Source organism: Nerophis lumbriciformis, linkage group LG08 (genome assembly GCF_033978685.3).
Source record: "Nerophis lumbriciformis linkage group LG08, RoL_Nlum_v2.1, whole genome shotgun sequence".
In the NCBI taxonomy this organism is placed as follows: Eukaryota; Metazoa; Chordata; class Actinopteri; order Syngnathiformes; family Syngnathidae; genus Nerophis; species Nerophis lumbriciformis.
Genome location: NC_084555.2, coordinates 12,997,505 through 13,018,490, shown reverse-complemented (window position 1 = coordinate 13,018,490; position 20,986 = coordinate 12,997,505). Strand labels below are relative to the sequence as shown.

General features: G+C 40.4%; 1 protein-coding gene across 5 annotated transcripts in view; it reads right to left on the bottom strand.

The window, feature by feature from the left end:
• Positions 1-20,986, bottom strand: part of impg1b (interphotoreceptor matrix proteoglycan 1b) — a 78,100-nt gene that overhangs the window by 24,105 nt on the left and 33,009 nt on the right. For 3 of the 5 annotated variants that reach the window (XM_072913644.1, XM_072913645.1, XM_072913646.1), the window contains exons 11-12: positions 19,667-20,907; positions 17,163-17,297 (exon numbers count right to left, since the gene is read on the bottom strand). In XM_072913644.1, the coding sequence (XP_072769745.1) occupies positions 17,163-17,297; positions 19,667-20,907 (1,376 nt within the window). The remainder of the gene's footprint in view (positions 1-17,162; positions 17,298-19,666; positions 20,908-20,986) is intronic. The other 2 variants (XM_061968322.2, XM_061968323.2) reach the window with 2 other exon arrangements.

Genomic DNA, 20,986 nt, shown 5'->3' with positions numbered 1-20,986 from the left:
GGAAGAAGCTGTTACAGAACCTGGAGGTTCTGCTTCGTAGGCTGCGGAACCTCTTTTGACACTTCTTCCACTCCCGTCCTTGCACGCTACACCGCTACAACAAAGATGACGAGGAGAAGACTCTGCCGAAAGTGAGCCATGTAACTAAGACCGCCCACAAAACGGCGCATCCGGAAGCGACTGTCAGAAAGCAACTTCAAGATGATCTGTAAAACATAATCTATGCAACATTTTGACCAAAGAACCACCATTGCATGTTCTGTAAACCAGTGTTTTTCAACCTTTTCTGAGCCAAGGCACATTTTTTTCATTGAAAAAAATCTCAGGCACACCACCAGCAGAAAACATTAAAAATTAATATATTGACAATAAAAAGTTGTTCTCGCAATTCAAACCATAACCAAGCATGCATCAGTATAGGTCTTGTCTCAAAATAGGTGCACTGTCACGATCTGTCACAACACGCCGTAACTTAGTTTTTTGGTGTTTTCCTGTGTGTAGTGTTTTAGTTCTTGTCTTGCAATCTTATTTTGGTGGCTTTTCCTCTTTTGTTGGTATTTTCCTGTAGCAGTTTCATGTCTTCCTTGAATGCTATTCCCTCTCACCTGCTTTGTTTTCGCAAACAAGACTATTTAAGTCGTGCGGACGCAATCCTTCGTTGTGGGGACATTGTTGATTGTCATGTCATGTACGGACGTACTTTGTGGACGCCGTCTGCTCCACACGCTGTAAGTCTTTGCTGTCGTCCAGCATTCTGTTTTTGTTTCCTTTACAGCCAGTTCAGTTTTAGTTTTGTTTTGCTTCAATGCCTTCTCTTAGCGGCACTCGCCTTTGGTTTATTTTTGGTTTAAGTGTTAGATACCTTGCCTCCCGCATATTGTGATCACGACAAACCATGTTCCCGACATCTACAAAGCAATTAGCTACCTGCTGCCACCTACTGATATGGAAGAGTATAACACGGTTACTCTCCCGAGTTCTAGACAACACAGACGCTCAACAACAGCACATTTGGGCATTATAATTACTGGTTTGCAAAAAATATTTTTACATAATCTCAGACAGCACACCAGACTGTATCTCACGGCACACTAGTGAGCCGCGGCACGGTGGTTGAAAAACACCGCTGTAAACTACAAGGAAGTGGTTTCAATAGTATGACTCCCATAATGCGCCCTATAATCCGGTGCGCCTGATATATGAAAAACGATCAAAAATAGACCATTCATCGACAGTGCGCCTTATAATCCGGTGCGCCCTATGGTCCGGAAAATACAGTAGATCGAGTCGCGAAATTAGGGTTAGTGTTATTAGTGGGCACAGAACTTGATAATCGTAGTCACGACAAGCGCGAGAGGTAAGGGGGGAAAAGTTGGAAGCTTCGGTTAACACAACAAACGACCCGTTTAGGTAGAAAGTGCTTTCACTGAAATACACAGGAGTGAGGGGAAAATAACCTATTAAGAGTATGGAGCGATGACGATGGCGATATTTAGCAGAGGAGGAAGTCAACCAGTTCAGGTAATGGCCACGCATCGACGGGCATCGATTGTACTTCAAGTCAGGCTGCAGACCGAAAAGCGGTTCAAAACCAAGCAAAGGGGGGAGATTACGCCTTAGCTCGACGGGCTGTGGCGCGAGAGATAAGAAGGCCTTAAGGAGCTGGCCTCTGATAGGGTTACTTCACTTCTCGGCACGCGAGACGAGTATCTGACAGCCGCCTTCCCCCCGCGGCTAATGGTCTCCCTGGGAGAACAAGTGTCGTTATCACGCCTTCCAAACGAAATGGTCAGCCATTTGTCTCCTGGGCGCCGATGTCAAATTACCCGTGAACACGGGATTGGAGAGCAATCTGTGCCTAGGTGGCCTCCGAGCACACAAGGTCAAAGCTTCTATCTCACTTTTGGTCTTTATTGAGGACTGAAGAACCAACCGCATCCCATCTATTCAAGGGAAACTGAAACAAACTGTGCCTCTGCAGGCACATAAGGCCCAAAAAGTTTATTTTGTTGCAACTGCATCCCGTGTAAGCAGAAGAAATTGCTGCTGGTTCAAGTTCAAAGTTACAGTCCCAACGATAGTCACACACACACTAGGTTTGGTGAAATTATCCTCTGCATTTGACCCATTTGATCACCCCCCTGGGAGGTGAGGGGAGCAGTGAGCAACAGCCACGCCCGGAAATCATTTTTGGTGATTTAACCCCCAATTCCAACCCTTGATGCTGAGTGCCAAGCAGGGAGGTAATGGGTCCCATTTTTATAGTCTTTGGTATGACTCGGCCAGGGTTTGAAGTCACGTTGTTCCAGTCTCAGGGCGGACGCTCTAACCACAAGGCCATTGAACAGGTTTGGATCTACACTGGATTTGAGATCAATCTGAGCCTTTGTGGCCTCAGATGCATGATGCTTCTACCTCAATTAAGCCTGGGTTGTGGAGTAAGGAACAACTGCATTCCATCTAGGCAGGATACTCTTCTGCTGGTTGGGTCTGGTTCCCAGTGAACACTAGATAAGAAACCAATTCATGGCCCGGAGGCCTCTGAACTACAACGGTTTCAACATCACGTTTTGTCTTTATTGTGGACTGAGGAACAAACACATCCCATCTATGCAGGAGAAACTTGTTTCCTGTAAACACTGGATTAGGAAGCAATCTGTGCCTTGGTGGCATCAGACCTGTACGATCAAAGTTTCTACCCCACTTGTGGTCTTTATTGTAGACTGCATCCCATCCATGCAGAAAAAACTGCTATTGGTTCACTGTGAACACTGAGTAGAGGGCAATCTATGACTTGGTAGCATTGGGTGCATAAGATCCAAGTTTCTTCCTCACATTTTGTCTTTATTGTGGACTGAAGAACAACCACATCCCATCAATGCAGGAAAAACTGCTTCTTGTTCACTGAGAACACTGAATTAGAAAGCAATAAGTGATTTTAGTTTAGTGGCATCAGACGCATAAGATCAAAGTTTATACTGTACTTCGCTTTTTGTCTTTACTGTCAGCCGGGGAACAGCTTCATCCCGTCTATGCAGGGAACACTGCTACTGGTTCTCTGTGAACATGCACAGAGGGCGATCTGTGCTTCGGTGGCATCAGACGCACAAGTGGCTACCTCTGTTTTTGACTTTATTATGGACCGAAGAACAAGTGCATCCCGTCTACGCAGGAGAAACTGTTGCTAGTTACATCTACTGGTTTCTTATACACACTAACTTTTAAACCAATCTAACTTGAATGCATAAGTTCAAAGTGTCTCTCAAATTTTTGGTTTCTGTTGTACACTTAGCAATAACCGCATCCTGTCTATTCAGAAAAAATGTATACTGGTTCTATGTAAACACTGGATAGAGGGTAATTTGTACTGTAGTGGCATCGGGAGCACAAGATCAAAGTTTATGCCCAAGTTTTTGTCTCTGTTGTAGACTGAGGAATAACTGCATCCCATCTATTCAGAAAAAATTGATACTGGTTCACCGTGAACACTGGATAGAGGGTACATTTGTACGGTAGTGGCATCGGGCGAACAAGATCAAAGTTTATGCCCAAGTTTTTGTCTCTGTTGTAAACTGAAGAACAACTGCATCCCGTCTATTCAGAAAAAAAACTGACTGGTTCACTGTGAACCCTGAATTAGAGAGCAAAATGTGCCTTGGTGGGATTGGACGCATACGATTCAAGTGGCTACCTCTGTTTTTGACTTTATTGTAGACTGAAGAACAAGTGCATCCCGTCTAGGTAGGAGAAACTGTTGCTAGTTACATCTACAGGTTCCATATGAACACTAAATTTTAAACCAATCTAACTTGAATGCATAAGTTCAAAGTGTCTCCCTAATTTTTGGTTTCTGTAGTAGACTTAGCAATAACTGCATCCCGTCTATTCAGAAAAAATTGATACTGGTTCACCGTGAACACTGGATAGAGGGTACATTTGTACGGTAGTGGCATCGGGCGAACAAGATCAAAGTTTATGCCCAAGTTTTTGTCTCTGTGGTAAACTGAAGAACAACTGCATCCCGTCTATTCAGAAAAAAACTGTGACTGGTTCACTGTGAACCCTGAATTAGAGAGCAAAATGTGCGTTGGTGGGATTGGACGCATACGATTCAAGTGGCTACCTCTGTTTTTGACTTTATTGTAGACTGAAGAACAAGTGCATCCCGTCTAGGTAGGAGAAACTGTCGCTAGTTACATGTACAGGTTCCATATGAACACTAAATTTTAAACCAATCTAACTTGAATGCATAAGTTCAAAGTGTCTCCCTAATTTTTGGTTTCTGTAGTAGACTTAGCAATAACTGCATCCCGTCTATTCAGAAAAAATTGATACTGGTTCACCGTGAACACTGGATAGAGGATACATTTGTACGGTAGTGGCATCGGGCGAACAAGATCAAAGTTTATGCCCAAGTTTTTGTCTCTGTGGTAAACTGAAGAACAACTGCATCCCGTCTATTCAGAAAAAAACTGTGACTGGTTCACTGTGAACCCTGAATTAGAGAGCAAAATGTGCCTTGGTGGGATTGGACGCATACGATTCAAGTGGCTACCTCTGTTTTTGACTTTATTGTAGACTGAAGAACAAGTGCATCCCGTCTAGGTAGGAGAAACTGTCGCTAGTTACATGTACAGGTTCCATATGAACACTACATTTTAAACCAATCTAACTTGAATGCATAAGTTCAAAGTGTCTCCCTAATTTTTGGTTTCTGTTGTAGACTTAGCAATAACTGCATCCCGTCTATTCATAAAAAATTGATACTGGTTCACCGTGAACACTGGATAGAGGGTAAATTTGTTCACAGTGGCATCGGGCAAACAAGATCAAAGTTTATGCCCAAGTTTTTGTCTCTGTTGTAAACTGAAGAACAACTGCATCCCGTCTATTCAGAAAAAAACTGTGACTGGTTCACTGTGAACCCTGAATTAAAGAGCAAAATGTGCCTTGGTGGCATCGGACGCATATGATAAAAGTTTCTACATTTTTGTTTTTATTGAGGACTAAGGAACAACCGCCTCCCGTCTATGCAGGAGAAACTGATGCTGGTTCTATCTGCTGATTCCCTATAAACACAAGATTTGAGACAAATCTACACCTTAGTGGTCTTGAATACAGAAAGTCAAAGTGTCTACCTCACTTTTGGTCTTTATTGTAGACATAGCAAAGATAGCATCCCATCTATGCGGGGAAATTACTAAACAGTGTGAACACTGGATTTGAGACTGACCCATGCTTTGATGGCATCAAACGCATAAGTTCAAAGTTTCTACCATACTTTTTGTCTCGTGTGTGGACTGAGGAACAACCCCATCCCATCTAGGCAGGAGAAACTGCTACTGGTTGCATCGACGAGTTCCCAGTGAAACATCTCTTCAAGACTGAGCTTCAAAAGGAACATGAACCTGATTACCTATGCAGGAAAAACTGCTACTAATTTACTGTGAACCTCACGAACCATAAGTCAAAGTGTCTACCTCACTTTTGGTCTCCGTTATTGATTTAGCAAAGACTTCATCCCATCTATGCAGAAAATAAAACTTGCCAGGCTCACTGTGAAGACTGAAGAGAGGGCAATCATTGCATTGGTGGCCTCGAGCCATAAGATCATAGATTTTACTTCTCCTTTCGTATCTATTGTGGGCTGAGGAATAACCTCGTCCCATCTATGCAGGAAAAACTGCTATTGGCTCACTGTGAACATTGCATAGAGGGCAATCTATGCTTAGGTGGCATCGGGCACATAAGCTCAAAGCTTTAACCTTACTTTGTGTCTGTATCGTGGATTGAGGAACAACCCCATCCTATCTAGGCAGGAGAAACTGCTACTGGCTGTATCTACTGGTTCCCAGTGAAACATCCCTACACAAGACTAAGCTTCAAAGGGAATATGAACCTGATTCTAAGAATGAAGTCATTGTCTAGTTATTCCAAACTCCATGTCCAGTTTTTAGTGGTTGCTTCACAAACCAGTAGGTACAGGAGTGATGGAGGAAGGGGGTAAGCGCCATGTATACAAACGCATACATGTCTCACAATGGATGGGCAGCAAAACAGGTGGTCCATTTAAATGGGCTGTGTTTAATTTCACATTCCAAATAGCCCATTTAAAAGACTTTTCTAATAGGCTATTGATTTAAAGGACAGTTAGAAGACGGTAAATACTTACCATCTCAAACGTCTGACCACAATATTTCTTATTCTGTGGTGTTCTCCAGGAAGCTAAAAACCTCAGTTTGGGCAACCATTAAATATTGGAGATGGAGAGGCTTTTTTTTTAAATTATTATTATTAAAAAATTTGATAATGTGATGTCAGACAGACTAGAAGGGTTAGTTTGTCTGTGGAAAAATAAATAAAAAATAGGATGAATTCAGGTTGAAGAGTCAAAGCAAGCCTGCCTCATTAGCACACATTTAGATTGTAGTCAACAACCAGATGTTATACACAAAAACAACCCTAACAATGTACTATTTCATTTAATTGGGGACGGGGATGGCATGGCGCGGTTGGGAGAGTGGCCGTGCTAGCAACCTGAGGGTTCCGGGTTCGATCCCCAGCTTCTACCAACCGAGTCACGTCCATTGTGTCCTTGAGCAAGACACTTCACCCTTGCTCCTGATGGGTCGCGGTTAGCGCTTTGCATTGCAGTTCCCGCCATCAGTGTGTGAATGTGTGTGTGAATGGGTGAATGTGGAAATAGTGTCAAAGTGCTTTGAGTACCTTGAAGGTAGAAAAGCGCTATACAATTATAACCCATTTACCATTCAAATACAATTAAAAAAACAATACCCTTCAAACTGCAGAGACATTGTTATTCTAAGAGCGAACACTGAGGATTTATTTTCCTAGCATAATAACACATTGGCACGCTACGGTACTAGCCGTAAAAGCTAACCACGGCAAAAGATAAGCTAGCTTCTATGTCAACACGAAACACATTTGAGTTTGTAATGCACAACACAATGCGATATGACACCAATCTGTACTGATTGAAAAACATGAACAATCATATTACAGTATCTGTAAAGTATTAGCCTACATTTCATGTGATCGATATCAAAGTGACTCACTCGATGTCAGGTCCAGGTGGTCGGGGACGTTTTCTGGTGATTTTGGGTAAGCAATCCATTTATGTCAAAATAGCTTGTCTCCAAGTTCAACATTTCTAGCGTCAAAATCATTTTTAACCTCACTCTCCCGGCTTCCATCTGCTCCAATGTCTCACCCTTCTGTCATGCTCGCTTCTATAAGCAGCAGTTCATTAGGTTGTGAATCCTCATTCGTCTAAAAATAGTTGTCTTTGTTGTCTGATATGATTAGGAACACACTTGTGTTTGATCACGGAAGTAGGAACACAAGTTGTTGCCAGAAGTCAGACTTGCGCTGCTATGAAAACAGAAATCTATGCGCGGAAGAAATCAGTCCCGTAAATGAATAAAATGACCAAAATACTGTAAATATTGTACATACAACTCGTTGTTATGAATGTGTCTGTTACTACATTATATATAGACTTGCAATGGGTATATACAAGGTTGCTGGAGTGTTCTGAAGTTCTTTTAGAGGGTTTTGAAGGCTACAATGGTGACTCCCATTAGCCGCCTTTTCCAAGCGTTACTTATCTTCAAAATCCTAAAAAAAAAAATTTTTAAAACATGTGTTCTTGTCTCTCATAATGATTGTAAATGATAGGTAAAATGTTTTAAAAAATGCAGTTCTCCTTTAAGTCCTCGAGCAGCTATAAAATTATAAAATGATGTTGCTGAATAGACGATACGTCTAATTTTTTTTAAATTTCTGACTAGTGTTGTCCCGTTACCAATATTTTGGTACCGGTACCAACATTTTTTCGATACTTTTTGGTACTTTTCGGTACTTTTCTAAATAAAGCGGACCACAAAAAAATTGCATTATTGGTTTTATTTTAACAAAAAAATCTTAGAGTACAATAAACATATGTTTCTTATTGCAAGTTTGTCCTTAAATAAAATAGTGAACATACAAGACAACTTGTCTTTTAGTAGTAATTAAGCAAACAAAGGCTCCTAATTTAGCTGCTGACGTATGCAGTAACATATTGTGTCATTTATCATTCTATTATTATATATAGAAAATTAATTATTAATCTACTTGTTCATTTACTATTTAATATCTGCTTACTTTCTCTTTTAAAATGTTCTATCTACACTTCTGTTAAAATGTAATAATCACTTATTTTTCTGTTGTTTGATACTTTACATTAGTTTTGGATGATACCACACATTTGGATATCAATCCGATACCAAGTCGTTACAGGATCATACGTTGGTACTTTTCAGAGGCGGTATAGTACCGAATATGATTCATTAGTATCGCGGAACTATACTAATACCAGTATACTGTACAACCCTATTTCTGACCATCTAAAATGATGACAAACACATATGTAGGACGGAGTATTCTGGTCTGTCCATCGTCTGTGTGTGCATCACGAGCACCGATCCTGTAGCCGTGTGTGGACCTGAATGTTTGCAAGTCCTTCCCACACGTGCTAAATATAACAAAAAATAGTGCTCGTAAAACAGTGATGAGTGTTGATAGAGCACATTGCAGTGATTGCACGTGCTAAATAATTATATTTACATCTTCTCCTCCCAGTATTGTGGTTGTTTTGTTGATGAGCATTTGTTTTGCATATTAGATGCAAAAAGGATTGCTCTGCTCACTTAAAAGAATCCACTTTGCTCACGTTTAGTAGATCAGCTTTGCGTGTGCTATCAGGTTTGCATGTGTTTTTATACACTCAACTCTTTAGTAGATCAGGCGCTAAGTGTCTATTATGTTTTGTTTATGACAGTTCAAATATGTTGACACACACAGGCCATAAGATTGAGGATTCTACTGTCAATCGACTGCCTTTCTCATAGCCATGTAAGATTTCAAAAGTACTAAATAAAGATGCAAAGCAGCGGCCGCAGAACAGATTTAGCCTTGATAAATCACATTGCGTGTGCTAAATGATTATATTTGCATCTCCTCCTCCCACTATTGTGGGTGTTCTGATATTCAGCACATATTCTGCATATTCATGAAGACAGGCACGCTAAATGGATTGCGCTCTCTATTTGGCTCCCTTAAGAGACGCAATCCTCCACGCACAAGCTTAGTATATCAGCTTTGCATGTGCTATATGGGTTTACACGGAAACCTTTAGTCGATCAGGCTCTTAGTTAAATGCTTTTTATGTGGTTTGATTCTTCTTACGCTTTCACGCAATTACAAACCCCGTTTCCATATGAGTTGGGAATTTGTGTTAGATGTAAATATAAACGGAATACAATGATTTGCAAATCATTTTCAACCCATATTCAGTTGAATATGCTACAAAGACAACATATTTGATGTTCAAACTGATAAAAAAAAAAAAAAATTTGCAAATAATCATCAACTTTAGAATTTGATGCCAGCAACATGTGACAAAGAAGTTGGGAAAGGTGGCAATAAATACTGATAAAGTTGAGGAATGCTCATCAAAAACTTATTTGGAACATCCCACAGGTGAACAGGCAAATTGGGAACAGGTGGGTGCCATGATTGGGTATAAAAGTAGATTCCATGAAATGCTCAGTCATTCACAAACAAGGATGGGGCGAGGGTCACCACTTTGTCAACAAATGCGTGAGCAAATTGTTGAACAGTTTAAGAAAAACCTTTCTCAACCAGCTATTGCAAGGAATTTAGGGATTTCACCATCTACGGTCCGTAATATCATCAAAGGGTTCTGAGAATCTGGAGAAATCATTGCACGTAAGCAGCTAAGCCCGTGACCTTTGATCCCTCAGGCTGTACTGCATCAGCAAGCGACATCAGTGTGTAAAGGATATCACCACATGGGCTCAGGAACACTTCAGAAACCCACTTTCAGTAACTACAGTTGGTTGCTACATCTGTAAGTGCAAGTTAAAACTCTCCTATGCAAGGCGAAAACCGTTTATCAACAACACCCAGAAACGCCGTCGGCTTCGCTGGGCCTGAGCTCATCTAAGATGGATTGATACAAAGTGGAAAAGTGTTCTGTGGTCTGACGAGTCCACATTTCAAATTGTTTTTGGAAACTGTGGACGTCGTGTCCTCCGGACCAAAGAGGAAAAGAACCATCCGGATTGTTATAGGCGCAAAGTTGAAAAGCCAGCATCTGTGATGGTATGGGGGTGTATTAGTGCCCAAGACATGGGTAACTTACACATCTGTGAAGGCGCCATTAATGCTGAAAGGTACATACAGGTTTTGGAGCAACATATGTTGCCATCCAAGCAACGTTACCATGGACGCCCCTGCTTATTTCAGCAAGACAATGCCAAGCCACGTGTTACATCAACGTGGCTTCATAGTAAAAGAGTGCGGGTACTAGACTGGCCTGCCTGTAGTCCAGACCTGTCTCCCATTGAAAATGTGTGGCGCATTATGAAGCCTAAAATACCACAACGGAGACCCCCGGACTGTTGAACAACTTAAGCTGTACATCAAGCAAGAATGGGAAAGAATTCCACCTGAGAAGCTTAAAAAAATGTGTCTCCTCAGTTCCCAAACGTTTACTGAGTGTTGTTAAAAGGAAAGGCCATGTAACACAGTGGTGAACATGCCCTTTCCCAACTACTTTGGCACATGTTGCAGCCATGAAATTGTAAGTTAATTATTATTTGCAAAAAAAAAATAAAGTTTATGAGTTTGAACATTAAATATCTTGTCTTTGTAGTGCATTCAATTGAATATGGGTTGAAAAGGAGTTGCAAATCATTGTATTCCGTTTATATTTACATCTAACACAATTTCCCAACTCATATGGAAACGGGGTTTGTAGGATGTTAAAGATGTTGGGTCACTTTTGGATTGGAAAATGTGTTTTAAAATTAAACTGAAGGTTCTAGAACGGAGTTTGTGCTGTCTCAGAGTAGTGCTGTGCGATAATGATACGAATTGTACTACGACGTAAAAACGTCTATCGTGCGATATAATTCTGTGTCGTTTATATCGTAATTCTAATGTCTGGGCTGCAGCTAACTTTGCGGCATCATTTTACATCACTTGAAAGAACATTACGGCTAGAGCCGGCAGAGCATGGATGTCAACACTAATCGTTTTTGCAATGCAGTCTGCTGAAAATGATGGAAAGCGCCACTCCACATAGCAACCGACGCTGTGTCAAAGTTGGAATTGCCACAATAAACATTTTTAAGATTTTCAGCACTAAAGTGGACAGTGCACCCGCCCCCAATTCATCACGTTTCATGTGTCAGGAAAACCGTGAAGAATAGGGCCCTTTAAATCCCTTTTCTACTGGAGCATAAAAAGCACAAAGGAAGCTAAACCAACAATACCCGAAGACGAAATGGCACCAACAAGAGAGAAGAGCCACTCCTTTGGTTTGGAGAATAAAAACAACCTAACAACGGTAATCTGCAAAACATGCCACTAATGAGTTATTGCTAGCGATGTGAACACGTCTAATCTTTTCCATGAATTGAAGACACGGCATGGAGGACAGTACAGAAACAGTGCTAAAATAAAAACACACCAAACAAGCCTAAAATAATTGTTGTCCAAAGGAACCGTCTATGACAATCATTCCTGTTGACACGAAAAAATGACAGATGTCGTCTCTAAATGTATATGTGTAGAGGTCACATGACCATGATATACACTGTAAAAACTATAATATATACCATACTATAATATTTGTTATTGTTTAATGATCTTGTCCTTTTTACATATGTTTAACTTATCTTTAATTCATGCAAACAACCACACACAGAGTGTGCGTGCCTGCAGATGTCCGCACATCGCACAAAGCAGATTGAATCCTTTATTAGTGTGCGTGTGTGTGTGTGTGTGTGTGCGTGTGTGTATGCATGTGTGTGTGTGCGTGTGTGTGCCAGCGTGAGCGTGTGTGAAGGGCAGTAAGTGACCTGAATAACAGAAAGCTTCTTAGCATGCACAAACCACAAACCTCCACAAAGCTGACCAAAGTCTCGTGATTCAGACTACGATGGGAAAGCTTTGCCCCCCCCACCCCCTATCACCTTCCCAAACAACACACCTGAAGCACCTCAAAATGCACACAACATAAGGTTGCCCTTTTCAAATGAATCATACATGAAAAAGTGCTACAGAGCAGGTGTTATGTCATGCGTCCTCACAAGCATGTAACCAGGAATCGGACTCAAGTTATTATGCGGCAAGGTGAAAGTGAAGTTGGCACGTTGTGTAAATCGTAAATAAAAACAGAATACAATGATTTGCAAATCCTTTTCAACCTATATTCAATTGAATAGACTGCAAAGACAAGATACTTAACGTTCCAACTGGAAAACTTTGTTATTTTTTGCAAATATTAGCTCATTTGGAATTTGATGCCTGCAACATGTTTCAAAAAAGCTGGCACAAGTGGCAAAAAAAGACTGAGAATTTGCGGAATGCTCATCAAACACTTATTTGGAACATCCCACAGGTGAACAGGCTAATTGGGAACAGGTGGGTGCCATGATTGGGTATAAAAGCAGCTTCCATTAAATGCTCAGTCATGCACAAACAAGGATGTGGGTAGGGTCACCACTTTGTGAACAAATGCGTGAGCAAATTGTCCAACAGTTTAAGAACAACATTTCTCAACGAGCTATTGCAAGGAATTTAGGGATTTCATCATCTACGGTCCGTAATATCATCAAAAGAATCCTAGGACCTGGAGAAATCACTGCACGTAAGTGATGATATTACGGACCTTCGATCACTCAGGCGGTACTGCATCAAAAAGCGACATCAATGTGTAAAGGATATCACCACATGGGCTCAAGAACACTTCAGAAAACCCCTGTCAGTAACTACAGTTCGTCGCTACATCTGATTGCGGATGACTCGGCCCTGCTGGTATCCGGCAAGGACAAGTCACAGGTGGAGAAAATCCTCAGTGCTGAACTCTGTAGAATTTGCACCTGGCTCGCTGACAACAAGCTATCCATACACTGGGGTAAAACGGAATCCATCCTGTTTGGGTCCCATCATGAAAGTCAGTGACTTCACTATAAAAGTGGGTGACCAGGAAAGATGAGGTCACCTACCTAGGTTATATTCTAGAGGCTAATCTTTCCTGTGATAAAATGGCAACCAAGGTAATCAAAAAGGTCAACCAACGAACGAGATTTTTCTATAGAATCTCCTCTCTGGTCAACAAAAGCACCATGAAGATTCTGGCGGGAACTCTCGTTCAACCCTTTTTCGATTACGCATGCACCTCCTGGTACCCTAGCACCTCCAAAACCCTCAAATCTAAACTCCAAACATCCCAGAACAAGCTAGTCAGATTACTTCTAGACCTCCACCCCAGATCACACCTCACTCCTACCCACTTCTCCAAAGTGGGCTGGCTCAGGGTGGAGGACAGAGTAAAACAACTTGCACTGAGCCTAGTCTATAAAATCCGCTACACCTCCCTGATACCGAAGTACATGTCAAACTACTTCCTTAACGTAAATGACCGCCATAACCACAACACCAGGGGGAGCTCCACTAACCACGTTAAACCCAGATTCCGAACTAACAAAGGTCTTAACTCATTCTCTTTCTATGCCACATCAATGTGGAATGCACTCCCAACAGGTGTAAAAGAAAGGGCATCTCTATCCTCCTTCAAAACCTCACTAAAAGAACACCTTCAGGCAACTTCAACCCTAAACTAACACCCTCCCTTCCTCATCATACCTCCTCGGATTGTAAATAATCAAATGTAAACAATCAAATGTAGACACTTTTTCTTATAATTTCTGATCTCTCTCTCTCTCTGTGTCCAATACTTGCTGTACATATGTACCAAGTCAGACCTACATTGTTCCAATGTCATTTTCTCTGATGATGCAATTGTTGATGACTGAAGTGTTGATACCAACCAAACTTAACCCCCACCCCCCACACCCCCCATATCCCACACCCCGGATTGTAAATAATGTAAATAATTCAATTTATATACTGTGATGATTATCTTGTGTGATGACTGTATTATGAAAATAGTATATATCTGTATCATGAATCAATTTAAGTGGACCCCGACTTAAACAAGTTGAAAAACTTATTGGGGTGTTACCATTTAGTGGTCAATTGTACGGAATATGTACTTCACTGTGCAATCTACTAATAAAAGTTTCAATCAATCAAAAAAAGTTAAAACTCTACTATGCGAAGCAAAATCCATTTATCAACAACATCCAGAAACCCTGCCGGCTTCGCTGGGCCTGAGCTCATCTAAGATGGACTGATGCAAAGTGGAAAAGTGTTCTGTGGTCTGACGAGTCCACATTTCAAATTGGTTTTGGAAACTGTGGACGAAAAGGAAAGAAAAGAACCATTCGGATTGTTATAGGCGCAAAGTTCAAAAGCCAGCATCTGTGATGGTATGGGGATGTATTAATGCCCAAGGCATGGGTAACTTACACATCTGTGAAGACACCATTAATGCTGAAAGGTTTTGGAGTAACATATATTGCAATCCAAGCAACGCCTTTTTCATGGACGCCCCTGCTTATTTCAGCAAGACAATGCAAAGCCATGTGTTACAACAGCGTGGCTTCATAGTAAAAGAGTGCGGGTACTAGACTGGCCTGCCTGTAGTCCAGACCTGTCTCCCATTGAAAATGCAATATGAAGCCTAAAATACGACAACGGAGACCCCGGACTGGTGAACAACTTAAGCTGTACATCAAGCAAGAATGGGAAATAATTCCACCTGAAAAGCTTCAAAAATTGGTCTCCTCAGTTCCCAAACGTTTACTGAGTGTTGTTAAAAGGAAAGGCCATGTAACACAGTGGTAAAAAATGCCCCTGTGCCAACTTTTTTGCAATGTGTTGCTGCCACTAATCATCAATCAATCAAAGCCCTAAATCAAGAGTGTCAAAAAATTCTAAGTTAATGATTATTTGCAAAAAAATTAAGTTTCTCAGTTCAAACATTAAATATATTGTCTTTGCAGTCCATTCAATTGAATATAAATTGAAAAGGATTTGCAAATCATTGTATTCTGTTTTTATTTACGAATTACACAACGTGGTTTCGGATTTTGTACAAGAACACAGCTCTCTTACAATTTGTTAAAAATATGAAGTTATTCCAACACCCCGGTGGATTATTGCTTGTAGAAAATCATTCTAAAGTGTCGCTGAAGCAACTGGCTCCTTGTGCTAATAATACTTATAAAGTGCCACATTACTATCATAATATCCTGAACAAATATGGACAAAAAGATAGCAGACAAGTAAGCAATTCATTGTACGAAAAAGATTCTGACTAAATTAAAAATGTTAATAAGGGAATCATTTGCTTTTTTTTTTTTTTATAAAAGATAGTGAAAATATAGGTGGGCTAAGTTTAGCTTGGAAAGTGGCTAAAGTAAAGTAACAGAGATTTTTGTGTCAGTACTTTTAAAAAAAAAAAACATATTCTTTAAAGGTGCCATATGTAATAATGTGGCCAGAAATGGTACTGCAATCACGATCAAAATTCTGTAGTCCCCTCCCACTCTCCATTACTGAGGTTGCCAGGTACGCAGCCGAGACCTTCAAATGGCAATCGACGAGTCCTACGCTGTAGGTTTCTCTTGTTTATGCTTCTTGCAAGATGGTTTACTAAGTAATTATGCCACATTTTACTTATGTCGATTAGCCAAATGTATTTGTAAAGTTACGCAGCAATATTTTCGTCGAGAGTCAGGACAGATTGTTGGCATTACCCTGCTAGAATGTCTAGTTTGACCGCACGGACCACCATCAAAATAATTCTATATAATAATATATAATATATTATATATTGCATAGGCCTACTTTGATGGAAAACCAAAGCCAACACTAATATTACCGCCACATTTCGTTCAGCATAACTTCATGTTGCATCCAACCTGAAGCACTGCATTCTCTTCCATCTACGCACATTACCATCTTTCAGTGCAGAGTGCAATTCTATGAGTCAACCCAGTTACGCAAAAACCACGTGACACATAAATCATATAGCCTACTACCATGTCAATACACAAAGTAGAAAATCATTACATGTAATGCGTGGTATTGTGCCAAGCAAATACCACCAAAAATCTTCTCCGCCTTCAATCATCTCCATCTTTCAAAGACATCCCCCGATACAAATCCTTGTTTTGTTCCTGGTTTTGTCATAAATAAGTTGAGGATTGTAACGACCCTTTTTAGATTTACTAAGGTCTGACATGTTTAGTAACTTTACCAGTGGCATATAGCTCGACGAAGAGGGCGGTGTGTAACTGGCAACCTGGATGTGACACACTCACAGACTTTCTAATTGGTCAAACGGTGGAGGGCGGGGCATCGAAATGAAAACAATAACAATATTTCGGGGCTGTAAATCTAATTTCGAAATGAACTGAATCAGTTATAAAGGTATTCAAAAAGTACATGATTTATTAATGCTTTTTGAAATATCAGGGCCATTTAATGAAATTATTACATACGGCACCTTTAATGAATATTGTTTTGTTCTTCAAGAGGTGCCAGTAAGTGATTAAAAAAAAAGTTTATTAGGTACATTTTGTAACATAAATTCAGGCAGTTAGCTAGGCAGCTAACAGGTGAGTATTTATTTTATTCTCTTAATCTTGTTTCACAACAAACACACAGGTAATATGCTGCCCCCTATAGGTTTGGAGTATGATTGAAAATATATCTGAATAAGTCTCGGGTTAATGTAATGTTAATTTGAGCGATACAAAAGCAGAATAGTCATGTTTTGTTTTTTTTCATTTCCTTCTCATTCTCAGTTAATGGAAAGTTAACAAATCATGCTTAATGATTTACATGACATTAATGATTAGTTATGACAAAATTATTGAGCATTAGTTTTAACATGTTGTATTGTTGTGCAGTACATATAACAAACACAATAAATGGCATATGCTATGCTAAAGACAAAGTTAAGGCAAACAATAACAATCAGGACAAACCAAAAAAAAAGCATCAATGTCAGTTGCTACGGCAGTAAAAGGAGAAAAGTGTGTTAGTGTGCCTTCAGTTTGTGAAGCTGTAGTCGGTTAAAGTTAAGAAGCAGAAAGGTTTGCGCTCTCACTGAGGCGTCACACATGTAAGTTCCAATGTGGAAAAAACAAAAATACCGGTATGGAGGCTAAAGTTGTCTGTCTCTTAGGCCCAGATTTGCTGGATGCTCCAGGATTTGGCCAGTTTCTGGGCCCAGAGTGCTGAGTCTGAGTGGAACAGAACCATTTTTTTTCATTCCTGTTTCTCCAAAACTGACGTAAAAAGTAACAAAAAGTAAGAATGTGACCCTCAAGTACCAGCGATTAAATAATCAAGGGGGGAATACTGGCTTATAATGAGAGTGAAGCCTACTGTTTGTTGTTGCCATGGCAATTGTGGAGCAGTAATTAACATCTCTACTCAATTAACCACTGAGTCTCCTATAGTCACACAAAAGCAAATAACCACCGGCTGTGGCTCTAGTCTACACAAACTCATGCACTGTAAAATGTTATTAAAATAAAAACAATTATACAGTAGATAATGAGTTTTCAAACTTCACGGTTTCGGTAAATAAACACCCTGGCCATTGTAGCATTTTAGCAATTATAGCACTTACGGTCTAAAATATCTAGCAGACCAGCTAAGATATATTGTGTTAGCACTAGCAATACTAGCAAGAGTACTGTTAAGAATTGTGGGTAGTGTTTGTACAAATGTTGATATTAGAGATGTCCGATAATATCTGCCGATATTACCGGCTGATAAATGCGTTAAATGTAAAATCGGAAATTATCGGTATCGTTTTTTTTTATTATCGGTATCGTTTTTTTTTTTTTTTTTTAATTAAATCAACATAAAAAACACAAGATACACTTACAATTAGTGCACCAACCCAAAAAACCTCCCTCACTCATTCACACAAAAGGGTTGTTTCTTTCTGTTATTTATATTCTGGTTCCTACATTATATATCAATTATATATCAATACAGTCTGCAAGGGATACAGTCCGTAAGCACACATGATTGTGCGTGCTGCTGGTCCACTAATAGTACTTACCTTTAGCAGTTTATTTTACTCATTTTCATTAATTACTAGTTTCTAGGTAACTGTTTTATATTGTTTTACTTTATTTTTTATTCAAAAATTTTTTTTTAATTTATCATATTTTATTTTATTAATTTTTTTTTAAAGTACCTTATCTTCACCATACCTGGTTGTCCAAATTAGGCATAATATTGTGTTAATTCCACAACTGTATATATTGGTTGATATTGGTATCGGTTGATATCGGTATCGGTAATTAAAGAGTTGGACAATATCGGAATATCGAATATCGGCAAAAAGCCATTATCGGACATCCCTAGTTGATATGCACGCTAACATGATTAAACATGTAAGTTGTGTTAGTGTTTAGCATATACATTCATTGGCTTGGCTTCTTTAGCGTCGTTTAGCTTTGGACTAGGTCAGTGGTCGGCAACCCAAAATGTTGAAAGAGCCATATTGGACCAAAAATACAAAAAAATCTGTCTGGAGCCGCAAAAAATTAAAAGCCATATTACGTACAGATAGTGTGTCATGAGATATAAATTGAATTAAGAGGACTTAAAGGAAACTAAATGACCTCAAATATAGCAACAAATGAGGCATTATGATGCAATATGTACATATAGCTAGCCTAAATAGCATGTTAGCATCGATTAGCTTGCAGTCATGCAGTGACCAAATATGTCTGATTAGCACTCCAACAAGTCAATAACATCAACAAAACTCACCTTTCATGCACAACCTTAAAAGTTTGGTGGACAAAATGAGACAAAAAAAGAAGTGGCATAAAACACGTCCTAGAAAGTTATACATGTAAACAAACTACAGTGAGTTCAAGGACCGTCAAAATTAGTAGGACAAAACGGCGCTCGCCAAATACTCGAATCAGTGAAGCATGTTTAATATAAACAGTGTGCTTTATAACAATTAGGGAGGTTTGTGTCATGTTTGTCCTCCTACAGAAACGATATTAAAACAAAAAATAGATTGTTTTCCCCTCATCTTTTTCCATTTTTCATACATTTCTGAAAAAGCTCCAGAGAGCCACTAGGGCGGCGCTAAAGAGCCGCATGCGGCTCTAGAGCCGCGGGTTGCCGACCCCTGGACTAGGTCTTTGTCTGTTAGCATATAAAAGATTACCCCAGTCAAATTTGTCTTCAGACATCGTGGAAAAATTAAATACACTTCACAACTGTATGGGGGAATTAGGGAGCAAATAAAATAAGTTTGTTTAAAAGTGACCTCTGTGCAGGTTCTAAGTTAAAGTCTCGTGTGGGTTGAGTGCTTAATAGTTTCACTGGTTGCTGTTAACAGCATTTTTTATTAAAAATATGAACAACTTTACAAAAATAGAATTTGATGGAAAAATAGAAATGCACATTAATGATATCTTTGGGAGAATTTAGCAGCTGTGAGGATAAGGCTTGCTGCAAAGTGCATCCTCACAAAGTCCAGATCACCAACGACTAATTCAAACCATCAGACTCAAAAATAAATTCAGGAAAAAAAGCATGTATGTGCTTATAAAAAAAAGTAGCGGAGTGTAGCATGCAGCAGCAAAACATCCAGCACGAAAGCTTGTGTACCTACCAGCTCGAGAAAGGTATTCTCCAGTGATCTATACTCTGGGGAGCTCTTGTTGAACAGGTCATCAGAAAACATCATGTTGGTCACCCTCAAGCTAAAGAAAACTACCAACTCTCTGCTCTGCTGCACCGCAGCCATCACAGGAGTGCTGGCTTGTCGCATGGCCGGTGCGGCTGTAGACCGCCCGTCCGATTCTGAAGGGTATTGAAAAATGCTGCTCTCCTCCAGGGCCTCAGTCACTTCCGTTCCACCCTGTCTGGGCTCCACATCATCTTGTATGTTGTTAGAAGTCTCAGGAGTAAGTTCCGCCAAGACTGGGGTGACGTTGTTGCGTCCTCCGCTGATATCATCTCCATTTCCTTCCTTTTGGACTGGGTTGGGGTCTTTGCTGGGGGCCTCGGTTAGGACCTGACTGTGGGCTTCGATGGGAGCTTCACTAGGGACTTCGCTATGGAGTTCATTGGGAACATTATTGGTGGCTTCACTGGGGACTTCGCTGGGGACTTCACTAGAGACGTTGTCAGGGATTTCATTGGAAATTTCTCTGGGAGACTTCGTGAGAGCTTCAGTGGTGACATCGCTGGAATCTTTAACAGTGGGCTCACTGAAGACTTCAAGAGAACGCTCGCTCTGGACTTCACTGTAGGTTTCACTGGGTCCTTCACTGAAGACTTCACCAAGGGTTTCAGTGGAGACTTCACTCAAGGCCTCACTGGAGACTTGAATGGCTGCCTCACTTGGGACTTCAATGGGCACTGTAGTGGGAGCCTCGCTGAAGGGGTCATTGTGAGTTTCACTGAATTCTTCACTGAGAACTTTGCCAGAGGTTTCACTGGAAACCTCACTGGTGCCCTCGCTGGGGATTTCACTTGGGGACTCATTGTAGACATTGCCAGAGATATCACTAGGAACTTCGCTGGGGGCTTCGCCAGGGATTTTGCTCGAAGGCTGGGTATTGGTTTCACCTGGGATTCCACCAGAAACTTCACTGGGTTCTTTGATGGAGGCTTCTGCAGGTGACAGCATAGACTCTGTGTTAGGTTCTGACTCAAAGTCTAGAAACGTATCCTCATGAGAAGACAATGTGGTGACTGGAATTTCTGCTTCGGTGCTAAAGATCTCGACTACTGCAGGGGTGGTGTACTCCGGAAGGTTAGCTTCATCAATGATCACAATTTCATGTTGGTCGTCTGCTGGTGACACGGTCAAGTCTTCATTCTCACCCAAGTCTGCTCTTTCATGCTCTTGCAAAGGAAACATTTTAACATTTTTAATTGATGAACAAGTAGAACTAATATATTCACTCACTGAGTCATTTAAGGA